Source organism: Balaenoptera borealis (genome assembly GCF_965194805.1).
Source record: "Balaenoptera borealis genome assembly, chromosome: 7".
In the NCBI taxonomy this organism is placed as follows: Eukaryota; Metazoa; Chordata; class Mammalia; order Artiodactyla; family Balaenopteridae; genus Balaenoptera; species Balaenoptera borealis.
Window position 1 is genome coordinate 124,335,068 of NC_138864.1, and position 10,832 is coordinate 124,345,899.

The 10,832-nt window shown below is 63.8% G+C and overlaps 1 protein-coding gene across 6 annotated transcripts in view; it reads left to right on the forward strand.

The window, feature by feature from the left end:
* AGAP3 (ArfGAP with GTPase domain, ankyrin repeat and PH domain 3) overlaps positions 1-10,558 on the forward strand; it is a 59,243-nt gene extending 48,685 nt beyond the window's left edge. For 2 of the 6 annotated variants that reach the window (XM_082399112.1, XM_082399109.1), the window contains exons 11-18: positions 1,518-1,686; positions 4,656-4,775; positions 6,298-6,435; positions 8,123-8,277; positions 8,361-8,451; positions 8,635-8,857; positions 9,454-9,709; positions 9,862-10,558. In XM_082399112.1, coding sequence (XP_082255238.1) covers positions 1,518-1,686; positions 4,656-4,775; positions 6,298-6,435; positions 8,123-8,277; positions 8,361-8,451; positions 8,635-8,857; positions 9,454-9,709; positions 9,862-10,068 — 1,359 coding nt within the window. In that variant the 3' untranslated portion in view covers positions 10,069-10,558. The remainder of the gene's footprint in view (positions 1-1,517; positions 1,687-4,655; positions 4,776-6,297; positions 6,436-8,122; positions 8,278-8,360; positions 8,452-8,634; positions 8,858-9,453; positions 9,710-9,861) is intronic. The other 4 variants (XM_082399113.1, XM_082399110.1, XM_082399114.1 and 1 more) reach the window with 2 other exon arrangements.
* Positions 10,559-10,832: the final 274 nt, after the last annotated feature.

Genomic DNA, 10,832 nt, shown 5'->3' on the forward strand with positions numbered 1-10,832 from the left:
TGGGTAGGGTGAGAGGGGTGGGGCCTGGAAGGACACGAAGACTCCATCGAGCCAGACGCTCAGGGAAGCGCCCTGGATGCAAAACATCCCAGAGGTTCTCTTGAGGGAGGAGAGGCGCCGGTCCCCAGTCTGACTGGTGGAATTCCGTCCAAAGTTAAATTGGTGCCCCTGGCCCAGCTTCTGCCCCCGGGAAGGAGCTTTTGCCACATTTTATGGAGGACGTTTGCTGGGAACTGCCCCGGAACTCGCTGGTGCCAGGGGCAGGGAAGCAGGAGTCAGCAGCCTGGAAGGAGAGATCAGAAGCAGCAGGGAGAGCGGGGCCCAGGCCCGGCAGGGTTTACAGCAGCCAGAGGGCGGGGCCCAGGCCGGGCGGGGTTTACAGCAGCCAGAGGGCGGGCAGGGCTGTGCTCTGCATCGCCCACCTCCCGCGCCCCGGCCCCCCCGGCCCCTCCAGGTGCCACTCCCCGGGGTCGGGGGGGGTCCCAGGACGAGGTCGAGACAGCGGATGGTGGGGCTCAGCACCCAGTGGCTCTCGCTCTCAGGGTCCCTCCCCACTCGTCCACTTCCAGGGCCCTCTCGGTACTGACTTGAAGGCAGGGTTTGCTCCTGGGCCGAGGAGGAAGTTTGCCTTCCGTGCAGAGCCTTGGGCACCTGAAAAGCCTGGGCTTGAATCTGGCTCTGTCACCTGCTGATTGTGTGGCCTGGGGCAGGTTAACCTTTGTCAGTCTCAGTTTCTTCACCCGCAACGTGGGCATAGTAACACCGTCCTCCTAGTGGTTGTGACGATTCCGTGAGGCGGTGTACGAGATGTAGACGCGATACACAGCTGTGGTTCAGTGGACGCCTGGCACGCGGCTGGGCGGGCGATGTGATGTTGTCAGTGGTTGTTACTCTTCTGCCGTTGGGATACTCACTGGTATCTGTGGAACCGTGGACTTGTCTCAATATCCCGAAGAACACCGAAAAGAATCAAAGGCTTCCCTTTAACTTTTCAACAGATATTTATCGTCAGGTGCCAGTCTAAGGACTGGGGGCTGTTCTAGGCTTTATAAGTTCTCAGAGTCCCAGGTGGTGGTGCGAGCTTCTGAAAAGAGGGCTGAAGTCCTTGATGACCAGCCACCTGGGGCCCGGGGCAACCCAGGCGTCCACATCCCACGGAGCCCGGCGGTGCCTCTCCTCGGCCATATGCCCTCTCTCCCTAAATCCCATCTTGGTTCAGTACTTGGCCTCCTTTGCGTTGCCCCCTGAGCCGTCTTCCCTAAAGGAGCCCCGAGCCTCAGCTCTTGGCTCTCGACCCTCTGTCGCCCCTGCCGCGCTCCCGGCTGAGCCCCGCCCCGAGCCGCACGCGGGCAGCCTTGGAGGTGTGCTGTGCGCGCCACAGAACTCGGGCTGTCCCCCTCCTCCCCCCCCAGCAGCACGGGGGAGAGACCCAGGAGTTGGGAGGGTCAGAGATGAGGTGCTGCCGAAGAGTGACCTGTCTTAACGAGTCTTCCTCTGTCTTGTCCACGTGGCCTTAGGATTACATGCAGAACATCCACGGCAAGGAGATTGACCTGCTGCGGACCACGGTCAAAGTGCCAGGGAAGCGCCTGCCCCGAGCCACGCCGGCCACGGCCCCTGGCACCAGCCCCCGCGCCAACGGGTTGGCCTTGGAGCGGAGTAGCGCACAGCTGGGTGGGGGAACAGGTGAGGGGGCTGCTGAGGTGGGAGGGGGCGTGTGGCTGCCGTGACCTCGTCTGTCTGGGAGAGCGGGGCGCGCCGTGACGGGCCCCGGAAGGGAGGCGTGTGGGGCTGCACCCCTCCCCAGCCGGGTCCTCAGGGCTCCAAACACGCCGGCCACCCGGTGTCTTGCTTCGGGATCAGCTCAGCCGAGCGCAGTCGCCAAAACACTGCCCTCGTGGGGTTAGTAGAGGTGGCGGCCAGCGGACCGCCTGGCAGATCAGAATGGGGACAGATAGCCTCGTGCTGACAGGTGGCACCAGCGTCTGGAGCCGAGGCAGGTGATGGTGGGGACGCCGGGGCCCTCTGGCACCAGGGCCACATCTCGGTCAAGTTTGCCGAATGGGCGGGGAGGGAGGCGGGAGGGGACAGAGCTGCCTGGGGCGAACCTGCTAACCGTCCTCAGGTCTGCAGTGCGAGGCGGGGGGGGGGTCTTTGCTCAGAGAAGACTGAGTTTAGAGAGAAGCTGGAGGCCGAGCGGCCTCTGCCCCGTGTCCAGAAGCAGCGGAGCTTCCTGAGCGCGCTCCTTGTTGGAGGTGAGGGGCCGGCACCCCGCCCTGCCGCGTGTGCCACCACTGCCCCCCAGTCTGGAGGCGCTGCAAGGGGCAGGTGGCGGGCACTGACCCCGCTGGTGCAGGGGTGCCGGGTGCAGTAGATCCGAAGTCGAGATTATCCTCCCCATGTTGTGGATGAGGAAACAGAGGTTCGGAGAGGTTAAATAACTTGTCTGTAAAATCCCACAGGAAGTGGTGGAGCTGGGTTTGAACCTGCACGTGCCTGACTTGGGAAGCTATGTTCTGTCCTCTAAGCCCTTGAATTAGACAGAGAGCGAGCTAGTGGACGGAGGGAAGGAAGGAAGGAAGCTAAGGACAGAAAGGCAAGAAAGATGGGTAGGGCGCCGGGAGCCGCCCGTGGGGCTGCACTTGGGGGCGGGGAGGCGGGTCTGGTGGAAACAGGCCACCGTGGTCCGGCCCTGGGTGTTCTGCGCGGGGCGGGGGCGGGGCCGCCGGGGAAAGGAAGGGCCGGGGCGGGGCTGGGGACCTCCCGGAGCTGCCTGTGGACTGGCCTGGGGTTTCTCAGATGACACCAGAGGGAGCAGGAAGCTGAGTGGATGGAAGGGGAGCCTTTGCTTGCAGGCAGGCAGCAAGGGGAGAGCTAGCTGTTCCCTCGGAGGGAGGGAAGCCCTGAGACACTCTGTCCTGTCACATTCCTGGTCCCTGAAGACCTTCACCTGGGGAGCGGGAGTGGCGCGTGGAGAAGGAGGTGCGCGGCACACTCACCCACGCAACTGCCAGTACCCGCAAACGCTCGCCACGTCCCCGGAACACGTGGCCAGGCGCCACCCGAGCCGCGTCCCCTCCGCCGCGCACCGACCTCGCACACACTCACACATGTCTCCGCTCACCGGGCGATGTTAACATCTCATTATCTTTGTTACTGTAATTACATTATCCGCTGCTTTATGCAGAATTATTCTCCGAGGACTAATTGATGGCTCCATGTTTAATTCATTAATCATTAGCATCAAATTCGACAATTACAGTGCACACTGATTGTGGGATTGCAGGCGTAATGAGGGGAGAATTAACAAAGAAAAGGGAAAGCACTTTCCCTCCCTCGGGTTTTGGGTTGGGGGGCTTGGGGAGGAACTTGGGCCTGTGCTGTCTTTGGGTGGGGCTGGGGGTGGGGAGTAAGATCTGGAACCTGGGGGAGATGGAAGCAGGTGAGGGGTGGCGAGAAGCACAGCATCTGAGAAGTTAGGACCCGAGGCTGCTCCCCTGGAAGGTTTCCTGACGGGGGTCGGTGCGGGGGGACCCCAAAAAAGGCTAAGTTTGCAGGGACCTGTTAGGCAGAGTGGGAGGGGGCTGGCACGGGTGCCACACGTATGTTAACGAGCACTTACTGTGTGTCTGGTCCTGCCTGGGGTGTTATGACAGATACAAGAGAAACACAAAACCCGCCCCCACCATTCAGTCTCGTGCTGTCCTCGGAGCATCGGGGACGTCTGGCCTGTTCCTTTACCTTCTAGTGGCTTCCGCGCACATCTTCCTGTCCCTTGGCTTCCAGAAACTTGACCCTTGTGCTTGCGGGGCTGGTCCGGGGGGGCCTGGTGTCGGCCCTCGCCCCTCCCTCCGGCTTGTTCAGCTTCAGGGCCCGTCTCTGCCTGTCACTAACGCCGGGCACCCGGCCAGCTGCCCAGCGGTCAGTGCAGACCTCCCTCGGCCGTGGCCTTCTGGCCTCAGGCCCCACCCTGTCTCAGGTCAGCTGAGGTGAGAGGGCAGTGTCGCTGTCTGTGGCCGGCCCTGAGGCCCGGGGGCCGTTGCCACCATCTCCCCACGGGTGACTCGGGCCGGGGGAGGGCACGCACTGCCGGCCCCGCTGCCCCGGGCTTGGCGCTCCTGGAGCCTTCGGTTCCCCTGGCTCTGCTGTTCTTCCCCGATGGGAAACGAAAGATTAATTTTCTCCAGCCCCACAGGATAATTACTAATACTAATTAGACATAATTACTTGAATTTGATACACTTATTCCTCGTCAGAATGGCAGCAAAGCTGAGGCACAGCAAATGGCATACGTGGCCTGGAACGGGGTTCGGGGCCTGGCCAGGAGGGGCAGGGGCTGGGATAGCGGGGGAGCAGCTCGGCAGTGATGGGGGGACTGTCCCACTCACCCAACTTCTGGCTCCCGATCACAGGGAGGGGACAGAGGCATGGACCCTGAAGACAAGGGGGGGGGTGTGAAGTCTGGGCCCATGGGAGGCCTCCGGTTCTCCAGTGATCCTGGCCCGGTGCCTGGTGAATCCAGGAGCCCCTCATCCTGGGTCAGTATCCTGCTGGAATTTCTCAAGCTCTACCCTTAGCTGTACTTTCAGGAAAGTCTATGGGTGCCCTTCCCCCGGCCTCCTCTCCCAGTCTGACCCTTCCCACCCCCCCCCCAGGTGCCCCCCACTCGGCCAGCAGCCCAGCCTGGGCTGGCCCGCGCCCAGAGGGGCTGCACCAGCGCTCCTGCTCCGTTTCCAGCGCCGACCAGTGGAGTGAGGCCGCTGCCCTGCCCCCAGGTATGCAGGACCCGGTGAAGCCGCAGAGGAGGCCGAGATGGGGAAGGGGGCCCGGCGGAGCCCTCCAGGGCTTGTGGCAGAGCCAGTGCCACGCCTGGGGCATGGAGTTGGGGTAGCTGCCCCTGTGGTGCCCGCAGGCCCGCGCCAGCGGCTGGCGCTAGAGACCCTCCGCAGCTCCCCGCCGCCCACCGCTGTCCCCAGGCGGCGCTGGCGGCTCCCGCGTCCCCATCAGCCCCCCGCGCAGCCGGCTCATCAGCCTCTCCGCGGGGGGCACGGGGAAGCGGCGGAGTGGGGAGGTCAGAGGCCGGGGGCTTGAAACACGTTCCGAAGGCGGCAGCTAGCCCGCGTGGAGAGGGGGTCCTGCAGACAGGATCAGGGGGCTGTCCGGAGACGTGGTTTCTCCCCCGCGCTGCCCCTCGATAGGCTGAGGCCCCACCCAGTCTAGGGGGTCGAGAACTCTCCCTTCCCACCTCCGCCTGCTCTCCTTGGCCTCGTCGTCGTCTTCCCCTCACTTCTTCCCCCGCCCGCCTCTTCGGCGAGCACCTCCACGCTCTCTCCTCACTCACCCGTAGCCCCACGTCCATCAGCAGTCCTGAAGGCTAGAGGGAAATGGGCGCCGCCCTGCCCTCCTCTCCTAAGTGAGGGTGTGAGAGGGAGGAGACTCCCTGGGGACCGGGCACACCCGCTGCTCCCACGTCCCTCCTGCTGGGCAGCAGCGCGTTAGCTCTCCTCCTGACTTGCCTCCCAGAGACCCTGCCCCGGCCCGCATCCCAGCAGAAGCGCGGAGCCCGGCCTGAGCTCTGACAGCAGGAAGCAGCTGGGCGCCCGCAGCCCCGGGTCTGCGCCACCTCCCCTGCCCGGCCCAGGCCGCCCCGGGGGGTGGATGTGGAGGCCTGAGAGGGCAGCCGGGGGCCCTTCCCGGGGTCACCGTCCTTTGGCCTGTGCTGGCCTTGGTGGGGCCCCTCTGTTGAGTCTGGCAGGCGGAAGGCAGGGAGGGAGGGCGCGTGTCTGCCTCTAATGAAGTTTGACATTTAGTGGTGAGCGCCGGGCGGGGTGTGGGAGACGGGAGCTTGATTAGCGCGCTCTAATTGACAGTAATTAGGCAGCTCCCTGATTGTTTCTAATTCTGCTATTAATTGTGAGGAGCGGGGAGTGTGATTGAGGATAAATTTGGTGCGGAGCTGCCGGGTCTCCAGCTCCCTTTGAGTGCGTTCCCCCGGCCGCCTTCCGCCCTCCAGGCTGCAGAAGCCGGTTCCCTCCTCCCCTTCGCTCTGCCCTGCCTGCGGTTCCTACACGCTCCTCTCCACCCTCCCTTCCTCCAAGGCCGGGGGCGCCTTGGGGTCGGGACTCTGTGGGCAGACCCCTCCCGGGGTGCGGACGGGGCGGGAGTGCCCCCCTTCCCCCCACCCCGCCCCGCTTGGGCCACCCAGCTGCAGTTCAGGGTGGAGCCCCCAGCACCCGGGGCAGGGCCTGTGCTAGCCCCCTCCCCTCTCCCCACACTTCTCCACCTCTCCCTCACCAGCCAGTGGCCCAGCTGAGGTGCTCAGTTCCAGCCCCAAGCTGGAGCCTCCCCCATCTCCCCACTCCAACCGGAAGAAGCACCGGAGGAAAAAGAGCACCGGGACCCCCCGACCAGACGGCCCCGGCAGTGCTGCTGAAGGTTAGGGGGACCCCCAAGGGAAACCGGGGCACAGGAGGTGGGCAGCGGGACTTGGGGATAGTGCCTGAAGAGGCACACCCTTTTTTCTGTATTAGCTTAAGCACTTTCTAATAATAACTTCCAGTAAAAGCAGCTCCACAACTTTTGGTCCTCTCAACCTGGTATCTTAGAAAAGCTCTTTCTTCTGCCTAACTTAAACCCTTCCTGTGAAAACGTGAGCTTCTTTTATTCTTACGGAAGGTAAAAGACAGCAGGCTGCTCCTCCCGCAGCTCTTCCAAGGTGGTGCGGGCAGGACCTATGTTTTCTGTGTCTCTTGTATCACCCTTTGAGTTTAAGCAGCGCTGGGCGCAAAATAGGTGCTTCATACGCGTGTGTGTTTGGCTGAGCCTCTCCTTAGTCTTCTTTAGGCTGAGGAATTCCAGCTCCTCAGGTATTGTTCCATAGGTCCTTTCTCATAATCCCTTATTAATCATAGCGCTGCTTCTCTGATGTTCCCCAGAGTATCTTCAAAATGTGCCTCTTCTCAGTGGTTGGAGTGTCTTTGCTCCTGAATAAGGTTAACCTACATCGATGCACAGTTGCTGGTTTCTACTCTGATGGTCAGGGTTAGGGGCGTGGCTAGGTGGGGGAGATCATCTCTAAGGGAAGGAGCCACCTTTCCCAGCCAACCGGTGATACAGGGGTGCTCAGCGCTCACGGCACGGGGTGCACCTGTACCAGGCAACTGAGCCCCACAGACTGTCACCGTTACGTAGTTCAAAGATGGTTGGAAGCAAGGTGAGGTGGAATGGTGGAGCTTGGGGAAAGAAAGGTACCAGTTTCTCCACGAAGACAGTTCTGTTAAGGGCGCCTTAGAGCAGGAGCCCGTCAGGAGGACTTCCCTTGGCAGGCGGGGGTGGTGGTGGGCGGGGAGGGCATGTTCAGTGTCACTGGGGCAGGAGGCTGCCCCGGCAGGACGTGTGGTCTCACTTGGGCCTCCTCACGGGCACCTGTCTCTCCAGCCCCACGACACACTCGCACTGCTTGTTAGGAACTGTTCACCCACGGGGCGGTGACCATCGGGAAGGAGATCCACGTGACTGTCTCCTGGGGGGCCTGGGGGAGCAGAGCTGGGAACAGCTTCACCACACTGCTTGGGACGTGTCTGTCACTGCAGATGTCCTCAGGTTCCTATCTGCTCACACATCCGCGTTCGTCTGTGGAGGAAACCTCTCCTCCTCTCCCCATCCCCTTGCCCTCCCTGCCTGCCTGTGCCAGGGTAGCGGGGGAGGGGCCCGGCTCCCAGGAGCCCCACGCTGACGCCGTCAGGAATATTGGGTTTAATGAGCTGCAAAATGAGGCGGCTGCAGCTGACATGTACGGATGGTGCCCACCCCCGCCTTCGCCGCCCCCCCAGCACTGTCTCCTAACGCCCCATCACATCCTTCTCCAGATACTCAGCTCTGCTTTCCAGACCCATTCCCAGCAGTGCCAGGGATGCCAGATCCTCGCTTCCCCACCTTTTTCACCCAGGCTCCGCAGGTGGCTAGGATGGAGGTCTGGGGGCTCCACACGGCTCTCTGCCCCCTACTGCCCGCAAGGTGCCCTGGAGAGAGTGGTCCTCGAGGCTGGGTGGCGTGTCCCTGCACGTGCGTGCCGACAGGGGCCCTTCTGCCCTCACGCCGGTGCGTGTCCCTGTGCCCACAGAGGCCGAGGAGTCGTTCGAGTTTGTGGTGGTGTCCCTCACCGGGCAGACGTGGCACTTCGAGGCCTCGACGGCGGAGGAGCGGGAGCTGTGGGTGCAGAGCGTGCAGGCCCAGATCCTCGCCAGCCTGCAGGGCTGCCGCAGCGCCAAGGACAAGGTTGGCCCAGAGGCCCGGGTGGGGTGGGGTCCCAGGTCGGCCTCGCGACTGACCAGCCACCCCTGCCTCTCCCCCCGAGGCAGACTCGACTGGGGAACCAGAATGCGGCTCTGGCTGTGCAGGCCGTGCGCACCGTTCGTGGCAACAGCTTCTGTATTGACTGCGAGGCCCCCAGTGAGTGCCGGGCCGGGCCGGCGGGGCCGGGCTTGTGGGTGGCTTAGAGGAAGCGCGACCAGCTTCGCGGAGGAAGCTCTGCAAGCGGCTTCTCGCAGGCCGGGAACCGCGGCGGGGAGGGCTTTCCCGGTGGTCTCGCTCTGGTTGCCCGGGGGCTTCATCTTGCTTCCTCTCCGCACCTAGATCCAGACTGGGCCAGCCTGAACCTGGGCGCCCTGATGTGCATCGAGTGCTCGGGGACCCACCGGCATCTGGGGGCTCACCTGTCCCGGGTCCGCTCCCTCGACCTCGATGACTGGCCACCTGAGCTGCTGGCCGTCATGACCGCGATGGGCAATGCCCTGGCCAACAGTGTCTGGGAGGGGGCCCTGGATGGCTACGCGAAGCCAGGACCCGACGCCTGCAGGTGAGGGCAGGGGCCCCGGCGCTGGCCGGCAAGGGAGGGTACGTGGGCGCTCCTGCCCGGTGGGGAGGACTGGGGGCGGGGCCGGGCAGCTGTGACAGGGCTGGAAGGGTTAATTAAAACCCGCCGTTGCTCTGCTCGGCAGCGGGCCCCTGGGGGTGCCCCTCCCCCTCCTGTCACTCAGGGCCTCACAACAACGGGCCCTTTCTCAGCGTTATCAGCAGGTCAGGGGGCCGGCGGGAGGCGCATGCGCAGGGCCCTATCGCTCTGTGGCGCGAAGGCCACGGCCTGAGCTCTGAGATGGGGAGAATGGGTGGTAGATAGGGTCGTGCGTGGGCCCCCAGTGCAGGCCCCCACCTCCTTTGTTCCTGCAGGGCCAGATAAGCTGCACCCGAGCCCGAGCCCTGCCGGGAATCTTCCTGCCCTCTCGGCCCCCAGGGGCCTCCCCGGAGTTCTCTTCCTCTTCTTCCACACCCTGTGCGCCGCCCGCTGCCCCCGACCCCCCTGGGGCCCTGAGGCTCGCCTCTGCGCCTACGCCGTGTCTCCCTGCCGCCCCCTCGCCCCCCTGACCCCCGGCCTGGCCCTTCCTGTGCTCGCAGAGAGGAGAAGGAGCGCTGGATCCGGGCCAAGTACGAGCAGAAGCTCTTCCTGGCCCCGCTGCCCAGCTCGGATGTGCCGCTGGGGCAGCAGCTGCTCCGCGCGGTGGTGGAAGACGACCTGCGGCTGCTGGTGATGCTTCTGGCCCACGGGTCCAAGGAGGAGGTGAACGAGACCTACGGGGACGGGGACGGGCGGACCGCCCTGCATCTCTCCAGCGCCATGGCCAACGTCGTCTTCACACAGCTGCTCATCTGGGTGAGTCGGGGCTCCCGCCCCGCAGGTGCCCCTCACCTCCCTGACGTCCTTCTCACCCCAGCCCTCTGAGGGCCGCCTCTCCTTTCTCTCCCGGGAAGCCACACCTTTCCCGCCGTGTCCCGCCAACCGTGGAAACGTGCTTTCTTCTGCAGTACGGGGTGGACGTGAGGAGCCGGGACGCCCGGGGCCTGACCCCGCTGGCCTATGCTCGCCGGGCCGGCAGCCAGGAGTGTGCAGACGTCCTGCTCCAGCACGGCTGCCCCGCGGAGGGCTGCAGCCTAGCCCCGGCCCCCGGCAGAGAGGCTGCGAACGGCACGAGCGCCTCCGCTGAGCTGCACCGAAGCCCGAGTCTCCTGTAAGGCCCAGGAAGAGGGCCGAGGGGCCAGAAGGACTCCAGGGCGTGGGGACCCACCCCCTACAGGCGCTGGGAGAAACAAAGACACGGAGACTGAGAAGCAGGGACGTGCAGAGAGGAAGGAGGAGAGGGAAACGGGAAGAGTCAAAGGGAAGAACTAAAGGGGAGAGAGAGAGGGATGAGAGGAGACGCCGGGCTTGGCGCTGCAGCAGAGGGGTCGGAGGTGTCTGGCCCCTGCCCTCCGGTGCCACTGAAAAGGGACAGGACCCTTTGGAGGTACTGTGAGGAGAGGGGAGCAGGACCTCGCCCTCCTCCAGAGTCCTACCTTCTCGTGCCAGCCCCCTGTGAGCCTTCTCCTAAAACGGAGCCTGGGTGGGGCAGACGTTGGGGGGTGACCTGCGAGTTCCATGTAAATGTGTACATTGGAATATTTATGTTTGTGTACATATTTGGTGTGTGTGAGATGTGCCAATAAACCAGACTGTGTGTGTGGCCTTCGTCTCCCCTCTCATCTCCCTGCCGTTCCGAAAATGCCCCTCTCATCTCTCTCTTCTTCTTTGTCCCTGTCTTCTTTGCTGTACTTTACTTTAGGGTACCCCATCCACCCACCCACCCCGTCCAGGAGGCAGGCTGGAGGCTAGGTAACCCCCAGCCTCCTACGTGCGTTTCTCTCAGCCCTCTCTTGCCAGGGGCGTAGTTGAGTTTGTCAGCAGCACCGGCAGTGAACCCTGCCAGGAGGAGAGACGAGCTCCGTGCTCCCCACTCGAA